Source organism: Equus caballus, chromosome 10, assembly GCF_041296265.1.
Source record: "Equus caballus isolate H_3958 breed thoroughbred chromosome 10, TB-T2T, whole genome shotgun sequence".
Lineage (NCBI taxonomy): Eukaryota > Metazoa > Chordata > Mammalia > Perissodactyla > Equidae > Equus > Equus caballus.
Window position 1 is genome coordinate 14,492,483 of NC_091693.1, and position 26,179 is coordinate 14,518,661.

A 26,179-nucleotide genomic window follows, 5' to 3' on the forward strand; every position below is an offset into this window, starting at 1 on the left:
CATGGAAGCTCTGTGAACCCTGTCAGATAGGGGTTTCTCTAGAAGTCTCGTTACCTAGGCTTGATTGGCTAAATCACTGGCCATTGGTGATTAATTCAATCTCTAGCCACTCTCCCTTCCCCAGAGGCTGAGAGGTGGGGCTGAAAGTTCCAAGGATCCAATCAAGACTTGGTCTTTTTGGTTGCCAGCCCCCATGGTAAGCCCATCAACACTTACCTCATTAGAACAAAAGACACTCCTATCACCCTTATCAGTCAGAAAATTCTAACGGTTTTAGGAGCTCTGAGCCAGGAAGAAGGACAAAGACCAAAGATCTTTCTGTGAAATCACATGAGGAAACTGAGCCTTCGTGAGGTGGGGTCGCTTGCCCAGAGTCACACAACCTGCAAATGGGAGAGCTGGGATTTGGACCCAGTCATGCAATATGTTGTCAGTTGGCACTTGGCATCTATATTCCCCCCCATATCAGAAGAACCGAAAGGCCAATACTACCTTTTTTTTCACCTCCCAACAAATGAGTTTCCACATCAAATTTAAATTCTGAGACACACTTGTGTGAGATTCAGAAGGTGGGAGGGAGACGGAAGCAACTATTTCTGCTATTGGGTTGGCTGATGTGTGGCAGACACAAGCTTTATGGGAAGAGGCAGGTGTTTCTTTACTTCTGGGTGGGGGCTGTGGCAGTGTGACCTTGAAATCAGACGTCAGTGACAACTCCCTAACCTCCATTTCTCCAACCTTTCAATTGTTTTAAAAGCACCTAATTCCCTATGTTAAAGACCTTTCTGATAGAAATACCTAGAGGGGTTTCTGTTTTCATGATGAAACTTTGAAAGGTACACCAGTTAAGCTTTTACCAATATCTATGGTGTTTTTAGCAACACATGGTAAATATGGCGGCCAGGGGTAGAAGTGAGAGAAAAGGGAGTAGTGGGGATCAGAGAGAGACCTTAGAATAAGAATGAGGGTTCCTGGGTCCTTGATATGAGTCCCGTGAAAATGGAGTTGGGGAGGGGAAGGAGGAATGGGAAGGGAGAGGGGCCGGCCTGGTGGTGCAGCAGTTAAGTTTGTACATTCCACTTTGGCGGCCCAGGGTTTGCCGGTTTGGATCCCGGATGCAGACCCATGCACTGCTTGTCAAGTCATGCTGTAGCAGGAGTCCCACATATAAAGTAGAGGAATGTGAGCACAGATGTCAGCTCAGGGCCAATCTTCCTCAGCATAAAGAGGAGGATTGGCAGCAGATGTTAGCTCAGGGCTAATCCTCCTCAAAAAAAGGGGGGAAGGTAGGGATAGAGAGGTGGGGGTCTATCTGCAGATTTTCCTGCCCACAGCTCTGGACAGAAAAGGCACAGCCTTGGAAGAGTGGTCCCCTAATCATATTGCATTCCTCCTCATAAAAGTTGTGTTTTAGAACCCACTGGGACTACCTGTCTGGGAGGTCTTCTAAAATTAAAGAAGAGGGCCAGCTGGTAGTGCAGCAGTTAAGTGCACATGATCTGCCCCCGTAGCCCAGGCTCCACTGGTTCAGATCCCTGGCGTGGACCTACCTACAGCTTATCAAGCCGCACTGTGGCAGGTATCCCACATATAAAATAGAGGAACATGGGCACGGATGTTAGCTTAGGGCCAATATCCTCACAAAAAGAGGAGGATTGGTGGCAGATGTCAGCTCAGGGCTAATCTTCATCTTGAAAATGAAAGTTTAGTTAAAGAAGAGCCTTCCCCAGGTGCTGAGGAAGAAAGGACCCCTAGGTTGATTCTCAAGTCTGCGATCTTGGGGCTGCAGAGCTGGCCCAAGGGCCACTATATATTATCTCCTATCCTTCAGGAAATGACTTCACCTTTATAAGTCTCAGTGTCCATATTTAAAAATGGTGACAATTCTTGCCTTGCAGGGAAGTCAAGTGATGAGGTTTAGAAATAGTGTGTATAGAGTGCCTCTCACCAGGCCAGCAGACCTGAGTTTGAAGTCCTGTCTTGTCACTCAGGGGCTGTGTAATAGTGTTGGGGTGGGGGCAGGAGTGGAATTTGGTGCTTGGTGTCATCTGTCCCCACTGGCATCTCAACGCCCATGGTCCCTCTGTTAGCATGCTGGAGCTGCAGTAACAGTACCAGAAACCTGGCAGCTTAAACGATAAGATGTTTATTCTCCCACAGTTCTGGAGGATGGAAGTCCACGATCGAGGTGTCACTGGGTTTGGTTTCTCTCGAGGCCTCTCTCTTTGGCTTGCAGGTGGCTGCCTTCTCCCTGTGTCCTCACGTGGTTTTTCCTCTGTGCCCACAAATCCCTGGTGTCTCTCTGTGTGTTCAGATCTCCTCTTCTTATAAGGACACCAGTCAGACTGGATTAGGGTCCATCCTAATGGCTTCATTTTAACCCAATCACCTCTGTAAAGGCCCACAAATACAGTTACATTCTGAGGCTCTCACTCGGGGGAAGAGCTTCGACATACAAATTTTGGGGGGCACAATTCATCCCGTAACAGTCCCCTCCCCTCAGAAAGCTAGATCTCCATTCCCACAGTGATGATGTCATCAGGGACCCAGAGCTCATCCCCTAGAACGCTTATTCTCTCAGAGAAGGGATATATGGTATTAACAGAGAAAAGGGTGTCCGCTCTTGGCTTTTGTGATTCAAATGTCTCAGCCCCCAGGAGAATGGAAAGACTTTAAACAAAAGTGTGAGGAAAGCAAACTAAGATGGCTAAAAACAAAGGAACTGACAACATCAGATGTCGAGGAAGAGCAACTGGAACTTTCCCACATGGCTGCCCTGGCCTTTGGCCTACTGATAGCATGACCTCTAATTCCCAACCTCCCATTAATATCCCCAAGTCCAACCTTCTTTATGAGCATGTGACCTAATGGCCTTTGATCCTAAGTATTTCCCCATCCCTTCCAAATCTCACACACAGTTTATCACTTCATAACACTACATGAGAAGATTCAAGAGCAGCTGAACTCACCCTTTAGAAGAAGAAACTTTCAGGCAGTGGTCACATATGTCTGATGATAATGACACTATCTTTTTCTGCAATGAGAGGATTTCTCTATGTGATGGGAGGGCAGGAACCTAGAGATCTGGCATCAGGAGCAAAAGAAACCAGAGAGAGATGCCCCATCACAGGCGCATCCTTCACTGGTCTCATGCAGGTCTCCATTGGATGGAGCAATGGATGGTAGCAGAGCCTTCAGGGTGGGCATCACCATGACCTTGGAGGTGAAGGTGGACTTCCACCAAAGAGGCTTCTACTTAGCAGTCAGGACCCAGCACAAAAGCAGACTCATCCCACCTGAGTAACTTGAGAAGCGATTGAAAACGAGATAATTGACAAAAGTATGAGCCTGTTGAGGAAACACAAGGGTTAGAGCAGTTCTCTGGTGCCAATAGCACTGGGTTTCTGTTACCATCCTGCTGGAACATGGGAAGGTTGCATGACAGAAGAGAGACAGAGACAGAGACAGAGAGAGAACGCTATATGGAGAGGGCTGCCAGAGAGGAACTGAACTCAGGCTGAATAATCTGCCCAGCCCCACAGTGACCCTGTAAGGAAGGAGCTGGGAAATTAACACCCCAACCTCACTCAATGTCCTCTCTTTGGTCTCCTTCGACTGGACCCAGCTGGAAGCCAGGAGATTCCATTGACATAATTCTCATAGCTCTGCCACCCACAGTGCAGAGCCACAGGGAGAAGGGGAGAGACTGAAACTGGAGAAAGAAGCAGACAGTGTTCAGCACAGTCCACCCTTTTCCTCCTCAGCACCCACCCTTTTCCTTTGTCCAGATGAAAATCAGAGTCCTCAATACTGAAGACACACAATTCCCATCTGTTATCTAATCATTGTAACATGGTGTGCTAATGACAATGAGTCAGACCCCCAGAGTGTTAGACGACCAGTTCTTCACGTACCATAGTGAGAGGAGGATGGAGGAGGAAATCCCATAAAACAAAGCTGCATGGGTCCTGGCTGTCGAGCTGGTGGTAATCAGAGCTGCCTTATTCTACCACCCGTTCCACAGTCCTTACCACCTGCCAACACCTAGTTTAAACAATTGTTGTTGACACAAATCTTCATTCTGACGGGAAGAGAGTGTTTCATGGTCTTGTTTTTATTGAGTTTCTTCAGTTTTCCATTGAACAGGGCCACTTGCCAATGAAATAGGAAGATGTACGCATGAACATATCACTTGGCTGCCAGAGTCCTCCTTGACCCAGCAGCCCAACCTCCCTCTGGTAGTCAGGTCCCCTCTGGCAATCAGTGCAGTGACTCTCTTTGCTGCCTGTTGTTTGAGCAGCATGAGGAGCACAAAATGGCCAAGAGGCAGTCATGACTTCCAATTGATTGGAACTATGATGGGATTCCTCACCCACATCAACTCCAAAGTCACAGGGAGCAGAAGCAAAAATCTTTTAAGAGGGCAGTTAGGTGTACTAAAGGAAGGGGGCACTCCCTTATCCATCCCCCTCCTTGTTTCATGGCCCCTGCATCCTGGCTGTGGGGGGAAGTGACATGACAGACTGGCCACTTGTTTAAGACACACACCCAAGCTGGAATGGAGATGCACCAGACCAGTGAAGGACGGACCTGAGATGGGGAATCTCTCACAGATTCCTCTCCTCCCCTGTGCCAGATTTCAGGGTGTCCTGCCCTCCCCTCAAATAGGGAAACCCAAACACAGGGGGAAAGGATGATATCTTTATTATCAGGCACATGTGGCCACTGCTTGTATGTCAACTCTCCCATAGGGCAAGTTCAGCTGTTCCCAGGCCCTTCCCTATAATGTCATCAAAGTATGTGTGGATGATAATTCATGGAGAGGATGGGAAAATAATTCAGTGCTCGGTTATGAGATTAGAGGGTGGGCTGGGTTTAGGGGGTTAGGAGGGACTAAGAATCAAGGGGAAATGGGGTCATCAGGGAGAGCACGCCATACCAAAGGGCTAAGGATTGCTCCAGCACCATGACCAAAACCATGTAGGAGGTAGGGGCAGCTCCAGCTTGGGAGAGAGGCCAATTCCCATTGCTAGAGTTCTCCATCACGGTAAAGACCCCAATATAGGGTGCGTGGTGCAACAAATATCTGGAAAGGTTGGCCATGCAGCCCTGAAGGTCCAGTGAGGAGGACAGCCCACCTAGAGAATGAAGATTAAGTCAGAGAACTCAAAGCACAGCCCAATGAAATTCCGAAGACCCAGGAATCCCAGACACACCCTCTCCCCACTCAGACCAGGAGCTCAGCCTCTTCCTCGCTCCTCCCCTAGACCTAGACATCTGGGTCCCCAGCCCCCTCCACCCCCAAACCTGTAAGTCAGGGCCTCCAGGCCCCTAACCCCTTCATCCTTGAGACCATCAGCACTCACCTCCCCTGAGATCAAGGGAACCACGGTAACAACGAATGGAGCCCTTAGGGCAGGTAACAGTTTCAGAGTTTTGTGAGCAGGATCCAAACAACTCAACACAGGCAGGACACTGCAGGTCTCCAGGGACAGGGGGCACTTGAGAGCAGAGAGAAGGTTGGGGTGCACAGCTCTGCTCCTCCCTGAAGCCTCCTTCTTTGAACCGCAGAGCCTCTTGTCTCTGGGGCCGCATCTATGCGTGTCCCTGGTCCAACCCAGCCCCCTGGGCTCCCACACCTGGATGGAGGATGGCATCCAACAGGACACTGCTGCTGTCGACCCTGTTGCACCCGCTGGAGGAGCAGAACCGGGCAGAGGAGGCGACGAGCATTCCGGGGGACCCCGAGTGGATGGTGACAGTTGGGGATTCATGTGTCCTGATCTTGCTGCAGCCCTTGCTCCCCACTATGAGTGATCTGTGTCCTGAGGGGTGAGACAGTGAGAGCCGGGCTGCGGGAGGGAGGCTCCGACGGAGGCAGGAGCTCAGCAGGCAGAGGGTGAGTGCAGGTTCCCTGAGCAAAAACAAGAGCACAGGTCACCTGGAATGTGGGGAAGACAGTGGGGGGGCCAGAGGCTGGGTCCTCCTCCAGCGCTGCCAGCTCTCAGTTCTTGTGCCAACGTCACCTTTGCAGCAGAGCCTCCCCTGAATACCCATTATCACCTTGCAACCTTCCCCTCACTCTCCCTCTCTCCTTTCCCTGTGGGATTTAGCTCCATAGCTCTTATCTCCACACCATATCTTGCTCTCTGTTTTGGTCATTTTTTTGTTTCTGCCAGCTCATAAAGCTGCACAAAGGCAGGTGCAGTGGGATCTAGGGTGCCTGGCACACAGCAGATGCTCCATAAACCTTGAATGAAGCCTATGGGTCCCCCTGTGCCAGCTCTGTTCACAGCCCTTTGCATGGACTATCGAGTCTATCCAGACGACCACCCAGCAAGGCAGGCAGTATTATTGCTCCCAGTTTTCAAAAGGGGAAAGCAAGGCACAGAAAGAAGAAGAGTTGGGTTTAGAGCCCCAGGTGTGAAGGGACCTGGGCAGGAAAGCAGGGACAGAATCCAGGGCGGGGAAGCCTGGGACCCAGCGCAGGGGCTGTGCCTCTTGTGCAGCCCACACACCTACGTCTACCAGCAGAAGCGTCTCCTGACAGTTCTCTCCAGCATCGCACTTCCTGTATCCACCTGCGGTCCATTCGACGGGTGTCCGAGCCGAGTTTGGCCACATCCTCACCATGACTCCCTGTTGACAGGTCAGATTAGCTGGAGAGAAGCAATCACCAGGGTCTGGAAAAGCCGGGGAAGCAGCGGTGTCTGTCCCTCCAGGTCCCAGGCTTGGAGGTGATCACGTTCTTGAGTCGCACTCTAGATGACCTGGCCATAGAGTCCTTCAATGTCAGATTTAGATGGGATCTTGGAAGTCTCAGCCCTGCCTCCTTTCTTTGTCTTGTTTTTGCTCAAACATCTGCAGGGACCTCTCCCAATCTCCTGGAGGAAGGCAGCTCCTCCATTGGGAGTGAGAGAGATGGAGGGCTCCTTCTCAGCCTGAGCCAATTTCCACTGTCCTCGCTGGGCCTCAAGGTCCTCATCCGGGTAATGAGGAGGGTAGCGTGACACCATGTATTTCTTTTCCCTGAGGAACCACATGTTCTAAACAAAAAGATGCAAAGGCCTGCCGTGCACTGAGCACTTACTATGAGCCTGGGTGTCCTGATTGCTCTCTGGATTAGCCCCTTGACACCAGCTGAGGAGCTTACGTGTTTTGATCACTTTTATTTCCCCACAGCAACCCCCAAAGGAGGTGGTGTTATCATCACCACCCCATTTCAAGACAGGAAACAGAGGCAGAGGAGTTGTTAAGTAGCTTGCTCGATGTCCCACCACCAGTCAGGGGCAGAACTGGGCTCAGAACTCAGGTGTTCTGGCCCCTTGGGGTGAGTGATGGGGAAGAGAGAGATCAATGACCGTCCTTGCCTACCTCAGCCCCTGTGGCCCTCAGGAGTCTGGTGTGAAAACCACGAGCCCAGATCTTCTCTCAAGGCCATCACATGGTCAGCCGAGATGCATCCCCTGAGGCAGAAACTTGTGTGCTGATGACGCAGCATCCATAATCATAGGTAACATTCAGGACAGCCCTACGAAGGGGGACCGCTCATTTCCCCACATCACTGATGACAGACTCACGGCTCCTGCTGCCCTCCTCCCAGCCTTGCTCTGCTCTCCCCATCCCCACCTTCCCCACCTTGCTCAATGGCAGCTCCTTCAACACTTTTCAGGTCATTCCTGACCATCCCCTCTCTCTGACACCCTGTGTTGTGCCCATCAGGAAATCCTGTTGTCTTAAGCTGCAAGATGCCCCCAGAACCTGACCAGGTCTCGCCACCTCTACTGCTTCCATGACGCCCCTCCTCTCACCTGCTTCCTCCTGGGTCTCCATGGGGGTCCCCTCCTCCACTCCTACCTCCCCCTCACTCCATTCTCCACCCAACAGCCAGAAGGATCCCCATAAAGGTAAGTTGATTCATGTCACTTCTCTTCTCAGAAGCCTCCAATAGGTCCCCATCCCACTAGAATCGAATTCTAAGTCCTTAAATTGGCCCCAAGGGCTCTAGGTGATTTGGCCTCCCCCTCCCTTTCTGTCTCTCTGTCCTGCTCTGTTCTCCGTTGATCACATTGTCGGAGCCACGTTGGCCTCTAGGCTCCTCCTTGAACACACAGCAGGCGTATGGCCATCCCAAGGCCTTTGCATACACTCTCTTGCTCCTGACTCTCTGGAATTGTCTCCTCCTTCCTGAATTGCTTGAAAAAAGCTCAAAGAGGTGTTGACCCTCAATAGCTGGTTCTGTGGCAGAGCCCAGACAGGGAGCCAACATCTCTGATTCAGACATCAAGCTCTTTAACTGCTGTGCTCTCCTGACTGGGCCACTCCACCCTTCACCCTGGGACCACCGCCCAATAGCTTAGGGGAGGTGAAGGCCCTTCGTGTTCCAAGCCTTTTGTTCTTCCTCAGCTTGGGGTCCTGCTGTGGCCCACCTTGGGCAGCCTGTGCTCTTGGCCCTGCCCTCTGCCACCCCCATGCCTTCTCAGGGGCTGCTCTGGCTCCAGGAATGCCCTTCTCTCCTCCATATATTCCCTGACCTCTTGTGGTACCCAGCTTCTGATGCCTGGTCTTGCCGATGGTCAGGAAATACTTGCTAAACTGCTGGACTTGACAAATAAAAATGGCAAGCAATAGGATATACTGGAGAATATGAGGAAGCCATTTGATATAAACTTAATTCGGCCTGACCTTGTCTTTCCAAAAGGGCCTGACCGAGGCCATTGAGCATGCATTGTATATCTGCTTTAGAGATTCCCTATGGCAAGAGCAAAGGCCCTTGACGTAAAGGTCCAACTTCCCTCCCCCTCCCAAGGTTGGCGTCTCCTTAAGGATTAAGCATCTTTCCTTAGGCTAGAAACTGATTGCTGTGCTCACCTGTGACCACCCAGCTCCAGGGAATAGACTTGCCTCCTGCTACGCCCTCCAAGATAGCAGACCCACTACCTGCTGTGTCCATCAAGCGGTGTGCCGACAGGGCAATCTTGTGACTATTGTGGGAGGGACATTTCAATCATATGTAAAGCACCCTCTTTGGGGGTATATAACCATTCTGTACACCTCATTTCTTTGGTGCCCTTTCTTCCAGCGGGAAGAAAGGCCCCGGGCCATGGTCCTCAGATTTCAGCTCAGAATAAACTCACCCAAATTTTCATTTACAGATTGGTTATGGATTATTTTTGTTGACAAACTGAACAGAACCAGGGAAGCCAAACACATCCTCCAAGATCTGGCTCCAATGTCGAAAGCTAACCAAACATGGATTGTGATAGGAACATTCACTTGTGGCATAAAAGCTATGTTTCATGTGGCATGTGTGTGGTGTGTGTAGTGTATGTGTGTGGTATGTATGCAGAGGTGTAGTATTTGTGTGGGGTGTATGGGGTTTGTGATATGCATATGGCATGTTTGTATAGAGTGTGTAGTGTGTGTGTATGGTACGTGATGTGTGGTGGGTGTGTGTGTAGTGATACTCTGTGTGTGTGATGTATGTGGTATGTGTTTGTTCTGAGGGAGTGGCATGGTGTGTGTTCTGTGTGCGTTTTCTTTGTGTGCGACGTGTGGTGTATTGCATGTGAGGTGGGTGGTCTGTATAGTGTATAAGGTTTGTGGTGTGTGTGGTACATGTGAGGTGTAAGGAGATGTGTGTGTGGTATGGGATGTGTGGTGTATATGTGGCATGGTGTGTGTGTGTTTTGTGTGTTGTGTGTGTGTGTGTGTGTAGCGTGCGTTCTGTCTGAACTGTTTCTGAAACACCTTCTGGATTACGAATGTCAGCTGGTCCCAGCGATGAGGGCCGGAAAACTAAACCAGCATTAATCAGAAGGAGAGACTCAGACTCTGCCCCTCCCTGCTCTGCCCCCTTCCGTGGCTCCCCTGCCCTCAGGAGAAAGGCCAACTCCTCAGCCTGGCCTTGTGGGGACATCACGAGGCCCCACCCACCTCTCTGGTCCCCCACCAATATCCATTCCCAAGATACTCCAGGTCGTTTCCTGGCTCCCTGGCCTTGCCCGAGCTCTTCCTTCTGCTTGGAATGGCTCTCCCTTCATCGCCCACACCCACCTCGTCTACCTGGAAAACTTGTAATCACCCGAGACCCGGCTGTACCCCATCCTCTTGATGAGCCATCTCAGGCAGAGCCAAGGACGCCTTCCTGAAAGCAGCAGGCTCAGCCCACCTCCAGACCTTTGCACATGCTCTTCCCTCTGCCTGCTCCTGACCTTTTCCTCTTCTACAAATAAACTACAGCTCATCTTTAGGACACAGCTCACAGACCACCTCCTCTGTGAAGGCCTCCTTGATACCCACCCCCAGGAGATAAGTATTTTCTCTCGTCTGAGCTCCCCAGATCCCGCATCCCTGTGACCATCTCCTGTGACCACCTGCTCTGTGATGTCTCCCCTCTTAGTCCTGGAGGCCCGTTGGGCAGGAACAGGGTCTGAGTCCTCTGGGGTCTCCACTGGAGGCCTTGGAATCCTGCATGAACTCACTTGCAAATAAATCCCGGGCACCCATCCTGAGCTAGCTCTTGTGCTGTCCACATCTGGAAACCTCGGGTCAGTGACATCCAGGCCCTGTCCTCAGGCTCCCAGTCCAGCCAGAGGCATCCAAGCACAAAGAGGAAAGACTGCTGAACTCACTCAGTGACTTCTCTGTGTAGTGGGGCACTTGGGAAGATCAGTGAGCTCCACGGGTGTGAGCTCATTGCCTCCCTTCCTTTGCCTTAAAATGTATGATCCCATAGGCAACAGTACTTCATAGCATATCACAGCCAAAGAAAAGACATTTTCAAAGTTCCTGAATGGCAGAGTTGACAGAAGCATTGAGTATCAGGAGGCCAAATCAGAGACCACAGCTTGTGTGTACCCCTGTGAGGACAAAGCTCAGTGCCCTCCATGCTGGAGCGTGTCCTTTGTAGCCCTGCCATAGCATGATGCCATAACAGATTAGTGTTGGTCTTTACCTCTGTTGCTTTGGGCACTGAGAACAGTCAACAGCCAGGTGGGCCTTGGGGAGAGTTGCAGACCTATTCCAAATCTGATCTGTGCTTTCTCTCCTCTGTAAACAGATCACAGGGAATTCCCATGAGCCCAGAGTTTGGGTGGAGAAAGAGGCAGGAAGAACAGCTGCCGTGGGCGTCGGAGCCACCTACTGGGGCTTTCACCTGTGCCCTGCATGCCTGCTTGAGCCTGATCCCACACACAGCTTTTTAGTAGACGACAGATGCTGCTGTGCATGCCCACCGTTGTTGTTTGGAAGCTTGACTACACCCAGTAGGTGATGTGCAGTTTAGGTCACAATGCCCTTTGTGTTTGCAGCCAGGTGTCTTTAGCTTGCAGTGAGGGCCCTCCTCGGGGCTGCATATGGCAGACGTCTCACTGTAGCTTCACATGGCTGAAAGAGAGCTAGCTACCTCTGGCTTCTACCTGTAAGGATGCTGGGATGGCTAATTTTACGTTCAACTTTATGCTAAGGGATGCCCAGACAGCTGGTAAGACATTACTTCTGGGTGTTTCTGGGAGGGCGTTTCCGGAAGAGAATAGCAGTTGACTCAGTGGACTAAGTAAAGACGGCCCTCACCCGTGGGAATGGGCTGCTTCCAATCCATAGAGGGCCTGAACAGAGCAAAAAGGTGGAGGAAGGAGGAATTTGCTCTCTGCTTGGGCTGGGACTTCCATCTTCTCCTGCCCTTGGACACCGACCCTCTTGTTCTCCGGCCTTCAAACACGGACTGAGAGTCTCACGATTGGCTCCCCTGGTTTCAGGCCTGAGCTTTGGACTGGCACTCCACCACCAGCTTCCCTGACAGCAGATCCTGGCACCTCTTAGCCTCCATAATTGCATGAACCAATTCCTCATAATAAATCTTTCCACACACCTCTACATATCCTGTTGGTTCTGTTTCTCTGGAGAACTCTAAGAGAGGGCACTAACCCTATTCTCAAGGCTCCACCCTCAGAACCTAATTACCTCCCAAAGTTCCCAGCTCCAAAAACCTCCACACTGGGGTTAGGGTGTCAACATACGAATTCTGGGGAAACAGAAATATTCAGCCCAGTGCACCAGGCATCAGATTCCACTGGGGCCCAGAGACAAGCCCAGAGGGCTTTCCAAATGTTGGAGTGCTACCTGCAGAAAGAGGCATGGATTTTCTCCAAAACCTGGAGTTCTGCACTGTGGTTCTTATTGCAGCTTATAAGATGTTCCATACAAAATGTGCTCAGTTGGAAACATCAATGTTCTTACTGTCATTGATATCTAAATGTAATCACCTAGGAGTTATTTAGAAGAATATTTTAGTGTTTCCAAGTGGACTATTTTGGTGGGAGGAGGCTAGGGTTAATTTCTAGTATAATTTTTTGTGGTTTCCATTGTTCGTCCTTTTTATGATTTATGGCTCTTTCCCACATGACCTGTCTTTTCCGGTTGCCCCTATTTGGTATTAAAATGTATCCGCATTTATCAGCACAGGATTTGCTTCTTCAGAGCCAGTGTGAGGGTTGGTCAAGTCTGAGTTCCTCTTACAGCAAGGAAGGTTTTTGCCCAATTGTATTGGCGAAACCAGGTTACAAGAGTCTAAAATCCATTGCAAGCGACTGATCCATTGCAAAAATACCAACTGTTGGCTACTCCAGAAGAAAAAAGCACTGGAATTGAGATTTCTTTTTGTATTTGCAGACTTTTATTGCTAAACCTGCCAGGCGTCCCTCAGGCTAGTTTTACAGCATTTGACGCAATGCACCACTTTTCTCTTGCAAGAACCCCTGTAAGGGCCAATACAAATTGAAAAAGCAAAGAAATTAATTTTTTTCGTGGAGCAAAAAGGGAAAGACAGCCCACTTTCTTGCAGAGCATTTTCTTCAGAAAATGTATAATTATAAATTCTTTCTCTGTCCCTTTGAGATGTATGGAAATCTTTAAAAAATGTAAATAAGCCCCTCGCCAGCCTTACAACCCAGGGATGTCTTTCTCAAGTACAGGAAAGCCATCTCTTTGAAATGCAATCAGCAGGGAAGACAGCACCCTGTCTCCCAGCTTCTGGGGAGGGCAGGAGCCTAACTGAGGTGGACACCTCACTCCTGGGGCAAAATGACCTCCAGTCGTAAAGGGATGAGCAGGTTATTCTTCGTTTGGATAAAGTCAGTTAACTAACACAGATGGTGGCCCCAATTACCAGATGAATTTAGAATGAACTCAGTGTGACCAATGGCCCCATCAAGTCCTCCTACATGAGGACTCGTATTGTTTACCTTGAGAACACGTGTGTGAGGGGCAGTATCTGCCTGGGTAGATAAGGGGTGAGCTGTCCTTCTGTCTTTGCGGTTCCCTAGCGGATTGCCTGTGGTGCACGTCACATTCTGGTTTAATGCTCATTCAGTAGTAAAACTGTCTTTTTTGTCTTGTAGCCGTGTGGAGAGGTTTTCGATCACGGAGAAGACCCCAATATTGTGGCTATGGTTCAACAGATATCTGGAAGGTTGGGCCATGCAGCCCTGCAGGTCCAATGAGGAGGACAGCCCACCTAGAGGATGAAGATTAAATCAGAGAACTCAAAGCACAGCCCGCTGAAATTCCTAAGACCCAGGAATCCCCGATGCGCCCTCTCCCTGGTCAGAGCAGGAGATCAGCCCCTTCGTCCCTCCTCCCTTAGACCGGACATCGGGGTCCTCAACCTCCCACCCCCAAACCCATGAGTCAGGAACTCAGGCCACCTGCAACCTCAGGACCAGTGAATCCAGAACCAGATCCCTTCATCCTTGAGACCATCAGTACTCACCTCCCCTGAGATTTATGGAACCACGGTAACAACGAATGGTGCCCTTGGGGCAGGTAACAATATCAGAGTTCTCTGAGCAGGATCCAAACAACTCAACACAGGCAGGACACTGCAGGTCTCCGGGGACAGGGGGAGCTGGGGAGCAGAGAGAAGGTTGGGGTGCACAGCTCTGCTCCTCCCTGCAGCCACCTTCTTTGTGACCCGGAGCCCGTTGTCTCTGGGCCCCATCTCCGTGTGTCCCTGGTCCCACCCAGCATGCTGGGATCCCACACCTGGACGGGGGATGGCGTCCAACAGGACACTGCTGCTGTCGGCCCTGTTGCACCCGCTGGAGGAGCAGAACCGGGCGTAGGAGGCGACGAGCATTCCGGGGGGCCCCGAGTGGACGGTGACAGTCGGGGATTCATGTGTCCTGATCTGGGTGCAGCCCTTGCTCCCCACTATGAGTGATCTGTGTCCTGAGGGGTGAGACAGTGAGAGCCGGGCTGAGGGAAGCTCCGAGGGTGGCAGGAGCTCAGGAGACAGAGGGTGGGTGCAGGTTCCCTGAGCAAAAACAAGAGCACGGGTCACCTGGAATGTGGGGAAGACAGTGGGGGGGCCAGAGGCTGGGTCCTCCTCCAGCGCTGCCAGCTCTCAGTTCTTGTGCCAACGTCACCTTTGCAGCAGAGGCTGCCCTGAGTACCCGTTATCACCTTGCAACCTTCCCCTCACTCTCTCTCTCTCCTTTCTCTGGGGGATTTCGCGCCACACCTCTTATCTCCACACCATATCTCGCTCTCTGTTTTGGCCATGTTTCTGTTTCCCCCGGCTCATAAAGCTGCACAAAGGCAGGTGCAGTGGGATCTAGGGTGCCTGGCACACAGCAGATGCTCCATAAACCTTGAATGAAGCCTATGGGTCCCCCTGTGCCAGCTCTACTCTCAGCCCTTTGCATGGACTATCGAGTCTATCCACACGACCACCCAGCAAGGTAGGTAGTATTATTGCTCCCAGTTTTCAGAAGGGGAAAACAAGGCACAGAAAGAAGAAGAGTTGGGTTTAGAGCTCTAGGTGTGAAGGGACCTGGGCAGGAAAGCAGGGACAATCCAGGGTGGGGAAGCCTGGGCCCCAGCGCAGGGGCCATACCTCTTGCACAGCCCACGCACCTACGTCTACCAACAGAAGCGTCTCCTGACACATCTCTCCAGCCTCACACGTCTGGGACCCTCTCGCGGTCCATTCGACGGGTGTCTGAGCCGAGTTTGTCTGCAACTTCACCATGACTCCCCTTTGACAGGTCAGGACAGCTTGGTTGGATGAAGCAGGGTCTGGGAAAGCCAGGGAAACAGCCGTGTCTGTCCCTCCAGGTCCCAGGCTTGGAGGTGATCACATTCCTGAGTCACACTCCAGGTGACCTGGCCACAGAGTCCTTCAATATCAGACTTTGAAGGGACCTTGGAAGTCTGAGCCCTACCTCCTTTCTTTGTCTTGTTTTTGCTCAAACACCTGCAGGGATCTCTCCCAAGCTCCTGGAGAAAGGCAACTCCTCCCTTGGGAGTGAGGGAGATAGAGGGCTCCTCCTCAGCGTGAGCCAATTTCCACTGTCCTCGCTGGGCCTCAAGGCCGTCATCCGGGTAATGAGGAGGGTAGCGTGACACCATGTATTTCTTTTCCCTGAGGAACCACATGTTGTAAACAAAAAGACGCAAAGGACTGCCGTGCACTGAGCATTTACTACGAGCCTGGCTGTCCTGATTGCTCCTTGGATTAGCCCCCTGACACGAGCCGAGGAGCTTATGTGTTTTGATCACTTTATTTCCCCACAGCAACCCCCAAAGTAGGTGGTGTTATCATCATCACCTCATTTCAAGATGGGAAACAGAGGCAGAGGAGTTGTTCAGTAGCTTGCTCGAGGGCCCACCACCAGTCAGGGGACTCAGAACTCAGGCGTTGTGGCCCCTTGGGGTGAGCGATGGGGAAGACAGGAATCAATGACCGTGCTTGGCTACCTCGGCTCCTGTGGCCCTCAGGAGTCTAGTGTGAAAACCCTGAGCCCAGATCTTCTCTCAAGGCCATCACAGTGAGTTGTCCCTTGAGGCAGAAACTCCCGGGCTGATGACGCAGCATCCATAAACATAGGTAATCTTCAGGACAGCCCCATGACGGAGGACCACTCATTTCCCTACATCACAGACGACAAAATCACAGCTTCTGCTGCTTTCCTCCCAGCCTTCTCTGCTCTCCCCATCCCCATCTGCCCCACCTTGCTCAATGGCAGCTCCTTCCAGCAGTTGCTCAAGACATTCCTGACAATCCCCTCCCTCTGACACCCTGTGTTGCGCCCATCAGGAAATCCTGTTGTCCTAAGCTGCAAGATACCCCCAGAACCTGACTAGGTCTTGCCACCTCAACAGCTTCCAAGATGCCCCTGACTCTCACCTGTTTGCTCCTACGTCTCCATGGGGGTCTCCAAAATACTTGCTAAACTCCCGCCTATCCCTCACTCTGTTCTCCACACAACAACCAGAAGGATCCCCATAAAGGTAAGTTGATTCCTGTCTCTCCTCTGCTCAGACCCTCCATAGGTGGTCTGAATCCCATCCGAGTCAGAATCGAATTCTAAGTCCTTAAATTGGCCCCAAAGGGTCTAGGTGATCTGGCCTCCCCCCCCGACCCCCGTCTCTCTGTCCTGCTCTGCTCTGCCTTGATCACATTGTTGGAGCCACACTGGCCTCTAGGCTCCTCCTTGAACACACAGCAGGCATATAGCCACCCCGGGGCCTTTGCATATAGTCTCTTGCTCCTGACTCTCTGGAATTGTCTCCTCCTTCCTGAATTGCTTGAAAAAGGCTCAAAGAGGTGTTGACCCTCAATAGCTGGTTCAGTGGCAGAGCCCAGACAGGGAGCCAACATCTCTCTGATTCAGACATCAAGCTCTTTAACTGCTGTGCTCTCCTGGCTGGGCCGCCCCACCCTTCTCCCTGGGAGCACCGCCCAGTTGCTTAGGGGAGGTCAAGGCCTTTCATGTTCCAACCCTTTTGTTCTTCCTCAGCTTGGGGTCCTGCTGTGGCCCATCTTGGGCAGCCTGTGCTCTTGCGCCAGCCCTCTGCCACCCCCATGCCTTCTCAGGGGCTGCTCTGGCTCCAGGAATGCCCTTCTCTCCTCCATATATTCCCTGACCTCTTGTCGTACCTAGCTTCTGATGCCTGGTCTTGCCGATGGTCAGGAAATACTTGCTAAACTGCTGAACTGAACAGAACCAGGGAAGCCAAACACATCCTCCAAGAGATCTGGCTCCAATGTCGAAAGCTAACCAAACATGGATTGTGATAGGAACATTCATTTGTGGCATAAAAGCTGTGTTTCATGTGGCATGTGTGTGGTGTGTGTAGTACACGTGTATGGTATGTGTGTGGGGGTGTAGTATGTGTGTGGTGTGTAGGGGTTGTCTGCAGTGTTTTATATGTGTATGGCATGTTTGTATGGTGAGTGTAGTGTGTGTGTATGGTACATGATGTTTGGTGTGTGTGTAGTGACACTGTGCGTGTGATGTATGTGGTATGTGTTTGTTGTGAGGGAGTGGCATGGTGTGTGTTCTATGTGTCTGTGTTTTGTTTGTATGTAACGGGTGAGGTGGGTGGTCTGTATAGTGTATAAGGTTTGTGGTGTGTGTGGTACATGTGAGGTGTAAGGAGATGTGTGTGTGGTAAGGGATGTGTGGTGTGTATGTGGCATGGTGTGTGTGTGTATTGTGTGTTGTGTGTGTGTAGCGTGCATTCTGTCTGAACTGTTTCTGAAACACCTTCTGGATTACGAATGTCAGCTGGTCCCAGCGATGAGGGCCGGACAACTAAACCAGCATTAATCAGAAGGAGAGACTCAGACTCTGCCCCTCCCTGCTCTGCCCCCTTCCGTGGCTCCCCTGCCCTCAGGAGAAAGGCCAACTCCTCAGCCTGGCCTTGTGGGGACATCACCAGGCCCCCACCCACCTCTCTGGTCCCCCACCAATATCCATTCCCAAGATACTCCAGGTCGTTTCCTGGCTCCCTGGCTTTGCCCGAGCTCTTCCTTCTGCTTGGAATGGCTCTCCCTTCATCGCCCACACCCACCTCGTCTACCTGGAAAACTTGTAATCATCCGTGGCCCGGCTGTACCCCGTCCTCTTGATGAGCCATCTCAGGCAGAGCCAAGGACACCTTCCTGAAACTGCAGCCTCAGCCCACCTCCAGGCCTTTGCACATGCTCTTCCCTCTGCCTGCTCCTGTCCTTTTCCTCTTCTTCAAATAAGTTAGAGCTCATCTTTAAAACACAGCTCACAGATCACCTCCTCTGTGCAGGCCTCCTTGATACCCACCCCCAGGAGATAAGAATTTTCCCTCCTCTGAGCTCCCCAGACCCCCTCCCACACAGCCCTGTGACCATCTGCACCATGATGTCTCCCCTCCTAGTCCTGAGCAGGGATGGGGTCTGAGTCCTCTGGGATCTGCATGGGAGACCTTGAATCCCGCATGAACTCACTTGCAAATAAATCCCGGGCACCCATCCTGAGCTAGCTCTTGTGCTGTCCACGTCTGGAACTCTCCGGTCAGTGACGTCCAGGTCCTGTCCTCAGGCCCCCAGTCCAGCCAGAGGCATCGAAGCACAAAGAGGAAAGTTTGCTGAACTCACTCAGCTCTTTTCTTAAAGTTGTAGGGTCAGGGTGCCATGGGCAGACAAGGAAACTGAGGCTCAGACCGGGACGGCACTTCTTCCCTCTCTGAAGTCCCTTGACCCCTCCCTGCATGCAGCGGCCATTCCCATGGAGACACTCCAGGCCACTTTCAGTCTGCCCCTTGAGTGGTTTCCGTGAGGATGTGGGGACCCCCCCAGTGTCCCCATTTGGCTCTTGCTTGCCCTGTCACACTGGGAGCACCCTCAATGTTCTCTGGTCTTCTTCCCTAGGCAGCAGGGCTGCTGGGGTGCTCCAGGACCATGGGTGGGGTGGGTGTGAGTGGGGTGAGGTGATCGAGGAGAAGTGGGAGACCCAGGGTTACCCTAGGCCAGGGGTGTGGAGAATGGAATTGGAAGCAGTGAGTCACTCCCAGCATGAAAACCAGTGGGCGCTCCTGCCCTCACTTCCGCACTTGATGGAGAAAGTGGAATGCACAGCAGCCACCCTCTCTGCCCCTCTGACCTTCCTCTCTGCTCTGGGGTTCCCCTCCCGCCTGGACAGGCCACCCTAACTTAGTCGGCCTAAACCTGATCATCAATTAAAACATCCAGCGGTGGGTTCCAGCCCTGAATATCTGTCGCCTGGACCATGTGCCCTCTCTCTCCCCTGCAACCGGACACCTCTTAGTGGCACCCCCATCGAAGTGCCTACCAGGAGAATCCCTCCCTTTGCACACCCTGAGTGAGGAGCAAACTCCTAAATTACTCGCGGGCACTGGCTTTGGTGGGATGTGTTCGGGTGTCCCACTTTCACAAGGGTCACAGTGCCCCAAGGCTGCAGTGCAGGGCACGGCCTCGTCTCCCGCACGAGGGACTCACCTTCATGGATGCAGTACTCACGCACAGTCAGGGCCCCAATTTTTTCAATGTTATTAAGCAGGTTGCAGCCTGCTTGAGACGTGCACCCCTGCACTCTCAGATTGGTGAAGATGCCCCCTGTGGAAAGGAGGAGAGAGGGAGAGAGGCAGATGTTCCCAGTGGGACCAGGCAACCTTCAGGGGAGGCGCAGCTCCATGAAGCCAGGCCCACCCTCCTCCAGGTCCCAGCCCTCAGCTACCCTCCCTCCCAGAGACCCAGATCCCGGCCCTCAGACCTCCCCTTCAGTGCCCCCAGGGACCCCGATGTCCTGCCTCACCTCCCCTGATCAGGAGGATCCCATTGTAGCAATGTGTGTCCCCAGCAGGGCAGGTCAGCTCTGTTGCAGATGCACAGCCTTCTGTGGACAAGCAGACTGGGCACCGCACGGACCCCGGGACTGGGAGGTGAGAGACAGAGAGAGAGGAAGAGAGAGTTCTGCCTTCAGATCAGGGGTATTGTCTCCACCCTGCTTTTGCTTGCCCCAGAAATCAATCTCCCCAGTCTCCCCCAAAACGTGCCCTCCTCGGGCTCCTGTGATGCAGGCCTGGGGTGCAGGGAATTAGGGACTGTCCCTCTGTGCTAACCTCACCCCCTCAGCCCTGTCGCTCCCCTCCTCCCCACACTCACTTTTCCCTCCTCCTCCTCCCCCTCCTCCCTCAGGCACCTGTTGGGGGCAATGAGTCCCAGAGAGGGAGGGTGTTGGGGACATTGTTGCATAAGTCCTCGTTGCGGCACACGTGGGTGTAGGAGACGATGGAGAGGCCGGGGCCTGCCCTGTGCTGGGTGACACGGGCCTCGTGATCTGCCTCCGGGGTGCAGCCCTTGCTGACCACCAGGTTCACATGGGGTCCTGGACCAAGAGAGGGAGGGAGGCCGTGGTGGGGTCAGGACTCCGGGTCTTAGAGAGACGGTCTATATCGTGGCCTGGGGTGGGAGACTGGACAGATGGTGACTGGGCACCCAAGACTTTGCCCCTGCTGGGGAGGGGACAGCTCCTGGTAGGAGGGGAGGGGTCCTCTGAGTTCCCATAGGGAATGCAGGGAGGGCTGGGTGCGGGGAGGGATGTCTCTACACAGGAGAGGGTGGGAGCCAGGCTTGGGGCCTACGGGGCTTTTCTCACCATTCTCAGTGAGCAGCAGCGTGTCTTGGCAACCCCAGCCATCCTCACAGACTTGCTGATTCGTCACCGTCCAGTGGAGGGGCATACCCGATACATTCATCACAGCCTCACCTGTCCCTGACTGACAGGTCAGGGCCTGCACTCCTGAAATGGGAAGAGCAAATCCATCTCAGCCCATCCTCCAGGGAAGTCCACCCCAGGTTGGCGTCCTCACTCACGGGGCAGCATGAGGGCGATGCCCAGGAGGGCCAGCAGCAGGGCAGGGTTCATGATCAGGGCAGCTGGACTCTCTTGCTCCTGCTCTTTCTATCAGGAAACCGACACTTTTTATATCTCACCCCATCCCAGGCAGTTCAGGAAAGGGGTGGGGAGGGGAGGGCCTTGCTAAAGGAGGCCTGGGCACACCCTCTGAATCTCAATGGCTTAAAGGCTGAGAAATCTGGGTCCTCCCTCCTCCCTCAGATCAGGGACTGAGAAATCTGGGTTGTCCCTCCTCCCTCAGATCAGGGGTCTAGGCCCCCAGCCCCCTCCTCCCTCACACCCAGGATACAGGCCCCCAACCCCCTCAACAGTTAGAATCTGAGGCATCCTGGCCCCCAGGACCACTGATCCAGCCCTCCTGAGCCCAGCTATCTGTGTCCCCACCCCCACCGTGTTTCAGGGTAGTTTGTGTTGCGGTTTCTTCATCTTCATGGCAACCTGGCCAACTTCAGGTCCCAGGTGGGGAAATGGCCCAACTGCCTGTGAGGACATTGTGTGGTGGGTATTGGCAGGTCCCCACATTTTCTCTATCCTAACCTCTGCCCTCATGGATTCCTACTTCTCTTTTCTTTCTCTTTCCTTCCTACATTGCTTTCCTTTCTATTCCCTTTTTCATAAGCTTTCCTCATGCTTTTCTTCTTCTCCTGTCCTCTCTCCTCCAGCACAACACGGCCCATAGAGTTTCCACTTCCCACCACCCGGGAGGGAGCTGAAGTATGACAGGGGGCGGGGCTGGTGGAGGAGACTGAATATCTATGAAGGAATTAGGTATTCTTTGACAAAGCCAAGTTTCTTTGCCAGAAACAGATGGGAGCAGTGGTGTTCTGGAAAACCAGTGTGGGGACCTGGAATTGGCCACCCCAAGACATGTCCTTTTGGCATCAGGATTATTTGAGGCTGATTCATTTTGATAAACTGGGACAGGCAAGGAGGCTCTGAGGAATGGAACTTGCCCTTTGTTAGGACACGTTTACATTTGTGGGGTAAATCTCTATCTGTAAAGGGTGCCTCCCTCTCTGTACCAGGAAGAAGAAAGGAGATGACCTTCTCTCTAAAAACTCTTAAGCAATACCAAAGGCAAGGACTTAAATCTGCATTTTATTGTGCTAGTCTGGTAACCTCCTGTAACTGACTTCCCTCCCCCTCCCAACGTTGGCATTTCTTAAGGATTAAGCATCTTTCCTTAGGCTAGGAACTGATTGCTGTGCTCACCTGTGACCGCCCAGCTCCAGACAATCGATTTGCCTCTGGCTACGCCCTCTGAGACAGCAGACCACTACCTGCTGTGTCCATCAAGCGCTGTGCCGACGGGGCAATCTTGTGACTATTGTGGGAGGGACATTTCAATCACATGTGAAACACCCTGTTTGGGGGTATATAACCACTCTGTGCACCCCACTTCTTCGGTGCCCTTTCTTCCTTCGGGAAGAAAGGCCCCGGGCCATGGTTCCTCAAAAGCTTTGTTTAATTTTCTCTTGCTATTCTGTCTCATGCGAATTTAATTCATTCTCCAGCCAGACGAACCCCCATTTGGGAGGAGGAAATGTCTTCCTCCCCTACACCAGCTTTTCAGAAAAACAGCCTCAACATACGCCGCCTTATACTGTTGGCCCATTTATGTGGTGTAATTGCTTCTAACACTTCTTTTAATTGTTAAGTTAAAATCTTAACACTGATTTTAAGCTACCAAGGGTTTGACAACCAGCTCCCAATATTCCTAAATATTTAACAATTGGCTTTTGCGAGCCTGTGCCAAACAGCTCTAGCACACTGGGTAGGAGAGAGACAGGAAAGAATGAGGAGTATCTGTCAGTGACTGCAGAGCCTCAATGTGGGCATCTGATAAGGAGAGAGGAAAGGGAGAAAGGAGAGGATGAGAAAAATATAGAGAAGAAAGAGCAATGACTATGTGCTTCCCAGTTGCATATTTAGTTTTGACACTTTGACGTGTTCTGTTTTATTTGTGTTTGCAAGTTTAAACTTTGCCACCTAGGCGGAAACATGTTTCTCTCATCTCCCACTGCATCTACACCACTACTGTGGTAGACCATATGTACTTAATAAATATTTACTGAACGAATGAATGGAGAGGGAAATATGGCAACAGAAGCATCACTACGTTTGTATAGGTTGTGCACTGTACAAACACCGTCCTTTCCCAACAGGGCACATTGATGCCGTCCGGAGTGGTGCCCTTTGGAGTTGTGTGTGCCCTCAAACAGTGTCCCTGGAGGAAGTAGGGAAAGAAGGGTGGGCAAAGAGGTACATAGAGTCATAGGTAGTCAGTTAAATGTCTTGTGTTAGTCTTACTTTTCCAAGGCTGGACTTCATGCCAGGCACAGTTCCAGTTACTGGGGATATAGGAAGAGCAAAAAGAATGAGGCTATTCCTTGTGTTGAGCTTGCAGCTTAGTGAGGGAGACAGACCCTAACAAATACATGAACACACTAAAATATTAGATGGTTCTGGCTTCTCTGCAGAGAGGGGAAACTAGGTAATGCGAAAAGAAGTGACTGAGCTGGGCTCAGGGAGGGCCTCCCTGAGGAGGTGACATTTGAGGCAAGAGCAGAATGAGAAGAAAGAGCCATCCATGGAAAGACACGCAGAAAGAGCATTCCAGGCAGAGGGAAGAGCAGGTGCAAAGGCCCTGAGGTGGGACCGTGCGTGGCTTACGTGAGGATTAGGGAGATAGCAGGTGGCTGGGTGGTGGTGGGGGAGATGGAGAGTGATAGGAGATGAGATTGGAAAGGCTGGCAGGGCCAGCAATGCAACACTAAGTCAGGATATTAAGGCAACCTTCCTGGGGGTCCTGCATCTTGCAAGAGGGAAATGCAGAGGCTAGGGGTGGGACTGTTTAGCAACAAGTCTGATAGTCCCCGGTGTGACACACTGTCTGCTACCGGGCTGATTCTGCTGCTTCCTGATTGTGTAGCCTTGGGTCACTGATGTCCCCTCTCCAAGCTTCATCGTCCTCTTCTGTAAAGTAGGTGTGATGGATATGTGCACCCTGTGGTCGTGGTAAGGATTGAGGGATATAACCCAAAGTCGATTCTCAACAAACAATAAAAATCAAGAACATGATGAGCCCCGACTCTGTTCCAAGCCCTAGTCTAAGCACTGTGTATGTTTCAACTCACTAAATCATGACCACAACTATGAGGGAGGTCCTATTTATAGTCCTATATTTTCGGTAAAGAAACTGAGCCCCAGAGGAGTTAAGTAACTTGCCCAAGGTCACACAATGTGGCAGAGATGACTGCCCACCAAAGATCCATGCACCCTTCAGGGTGTAGAGATGTTACAAGGGGAGACTGCCCAGCCAGCGACTACATTTCCCAGCAACCCTTGCCTCTAGGTGAAGCACGTGACTAGCTCCCACCGATGGAAAGTGGGTGGAAACTGCCCAACTAGGGACTACATTTCCCAGCACCCCCTTGCCTCTTTTGGACCATATGACTAACTCCTACCAATGAAATGCAGGCAGAAATGATTGGTGTCACTTCTGAGCCTGAGTGGTTGAGAAGCAGGAGTGCCTTCTCCTTCCTCCATCTATGTTGAGTCCAAGGTGACCTTGGAGCCACATGCAAGACTCCGAGTCCTCGTAGACCTGATGTGCTAGGGGGTAGTCACACAATAAAGCAAACAACAACAACAATGATATGTTAGAATGAAATAAGGCATGCTTGGAGTGGCCTTTTTTCTTCCTTTTTCTTTAAAAGATGGTGTTCAGGGAAATCCTCTCTGAAAAGGCAACATTTAAGCAAAGCCATCAAGGAAGTGAAGGAACTAGCTCTGGGTCTCTGTGGGCATCTGAGCAGCAAGGAGGAGGCCCAGCTGGAGCAGAGAGAGGGAGAGATGAGAGCAGATGAAGTCAGAGAGAGAGGGGCTGGATGGTGAGGGCCTCCCGTCCTTGTGGCCAGGACTGTGGCTTTATTCTGAGTGAGCTGGGAAGCCACTGAGGGTTCAGAGCAGAGGAGGGACGTGAGTGATGCGTGTTCTGTCAGGATGCCTGTGGTTGCTGGGTTGAGCGCAGGGAGCCCGGTGAGGAGGTGACTGCAGTAATCCAAGTGAGAGGTGGCAGTGGCCCGACCATGTGGGAAGGAATCAGTCTCTGGATCTGTTCTGAAAGTGGAGTCCAGAGGATTTGCTGAAGGGTTGGTTGTGGGGTGTGAGAACAAGAGAGGAGCTGGGAAAACTCCAAGGTGGCCCCTCCCGAGATGGGCAAAGAGTCTGGGGCAGCAAACTGAGATCAGAAATTTGGCTTGGGATCAAGAATCTGAGGGCATCTTGAAATGCCTTTTGGATATTAGCTGTCAAGTCATAGTTGGATGTCAGCAGTCAAGTCCGTTTTGTCTCTCTGGTTCACTGCTGTCCCTCAGGCCCAGGACAGTGCCTGGTACCCATTACACTTTTTTGGGAATCAACAAATAAACTAGGCATGGACAATCAGAGTGTTTCCTGGAACCCCATACACAATATCTCTTACTGACTAAGAAAATACAGAGACACACAAAATTACCAAGACTCTGGGGCCCTGATAAACTTTTTTTTTTTGGTAAACCACATCAGAATCTCCATCGAGTATTCATGCTATGTGTGCTTGTGGAAGTAAATTGAGGTAAACCTAAAATTGCCTGGGTGATATGTATAGATCTACAGGCTGCTCCCTCTGCTGCTCCTGGGATGAGAATCACTGCCTAAGGCCTATCTCTCTGAGAACAGAGAGAAGGAAACGGGGTGAAGGGTACCTGTCAAGGTGTGAGAGGTCTTAGGAGAGAGGAGAGTGGAAAGAAAGTCTTCTGAAACTCCCTGAGCACCTGCTATGTGCAGATCACGCACATTATCATAATCACTTCTAGCATCACACCTGCCTGGTCATGTTTCACATGAGATGAAAGGGTGTTTTCTTCCAACAACCATTCTGCAACTGAGTGTCCGACAATTCAATTCAGTTCTGACACTAGCTACCTGGAGTCGGTGCAGACCTCCAGGTTGAAGGCTCAGACCTGCAAGACTGCTCCATTTCAAATGCCAGTTACAAATGGGGCGCCCAGGCCACCCACATGTCCGCCTACCTGACTACAAATTAGGGGGTTCCCACAGTCCCCCTCAGGTTTTATCATTCTCTCGAATGACTCACAGATCTCAGGAAAGGGTTTTACTTACTATGACTGGTTTATTGTGAGGACACAACTCAGGAAGAGCCAAATGGAAGAGAGGCATGGGGCACAGTACAGGAGAAGGGGCATGGAGCTTCCATGGCGCCCCCTCCTCCCAGTCATGCCACTCTCCCAGCATCTTGATTTGTTTCCCAACATGGAAGCTCTGTGAACCCTGTCAGATAGGGGTTTCTCTAGAAGTCTCGTTACCTAGGCTTGATTGGCTAAATCACTGGCCATTGGTGATTAATTCAATCTCTAGCCACTCTCCCTTCCCCAGAGGCTGAGAGGTGGGGCTGAAAGTTCCAAGGATCCAATCAA

General features: G+C 51.7%; 1 protein-coding gene and 2 long non-coding RNA genes across 4 annotated transcripts; 1 reads left to right on the plus strand and 2 right to left on the minus strand.

Moving 5' to 3' along the window:
* Window positions 1–11,280: 11,280 nt before the first annotated feature.
* On the plus strand, window positions 11,281–13,549 carry LOC111775207 (uncharacterized). Its single transcript, XR_002810703.2, has 2 exons — window positions 11,281–11,485; window positions 13,401–13,549. It is a non-coding gene; the product is annotated as an uncharacterized lncRNA (long non-coding RNA).
* LOC106783279 (CD177 antigen) lies at window positions 12,654–20,809 on the minus strand. Of its 2 annotated transcripts, XM_023649800.2 has the most exons (9): window positions 20,657–20,809; window positions 20,439–20,582; window positions 19,983–20,168; window positions 19,596–19,715; window positions 19,280–19,396; window positions 14,917–15,078; window positions 14,044–14,229; window positions 13,772–13,906; window positions 12,654–13,516 (listed from the first exon to the last, which is right to left on the minus strand). In XM_023649800.2, exons 1-9 carry the CDS (start codon window positions 20,706–20,708, stop codon window positions 13,365–13,367), a joined length of 1,254 nt encoding a protein of 417 aa, XP_023505568.2. In that variant the 5' UTR covers window positions 20,709–20,809; the 3' UTR covers window positions 12,654–13,364. The 2 variants fall into 2 exon arrangements, with proteins under 2 accessions (XP_023505568.2, XP_070079081.1); XM_070222980.1 differs by lacking the exon at window positions 14,044–14,229.
* On the minus strand, window positions 15,759–18,407 carry LOC138915712 (uncharacterized). Its single transcript, XR_011421865.1, has 2 exons — window positions 18,269–18,407; window positions 15,759–15,932 (listed from the first exon to the last, which is right to left on the minus strand). It is a non-coding gene; the product is annotated as an uncharacterized lncRNA (long non-coding RNA).
* Window positions 20,810–26,179: the final 5,370 nt, after the last annotated feature.

Bases quoted from the DNA above. Each gene is read 5' to 3' on its own strand.
- LOC106783279 (XM_023649800.2), bottom strand. From the start codon at position 20,708: ATGAACCCTGCCCTGCTGCTGGCCCTCCTGGGCATCGCCCTCATGCTG. The intron at 19,397-19,595 runs GTGAGGCAGGAC...TCCTTTCCACAG, and splicing joins GATCCTCCTGATCAGGGGAG to GGGGCATCTTCACCAATCTG. The intron at 14,230-14,916 runs GTGCGTGGGCTG...CTCACCCCTCAG, and splicing joins GCTTCTGTTGGTAGACGTAG to GACACAGATCACTCATAGTG.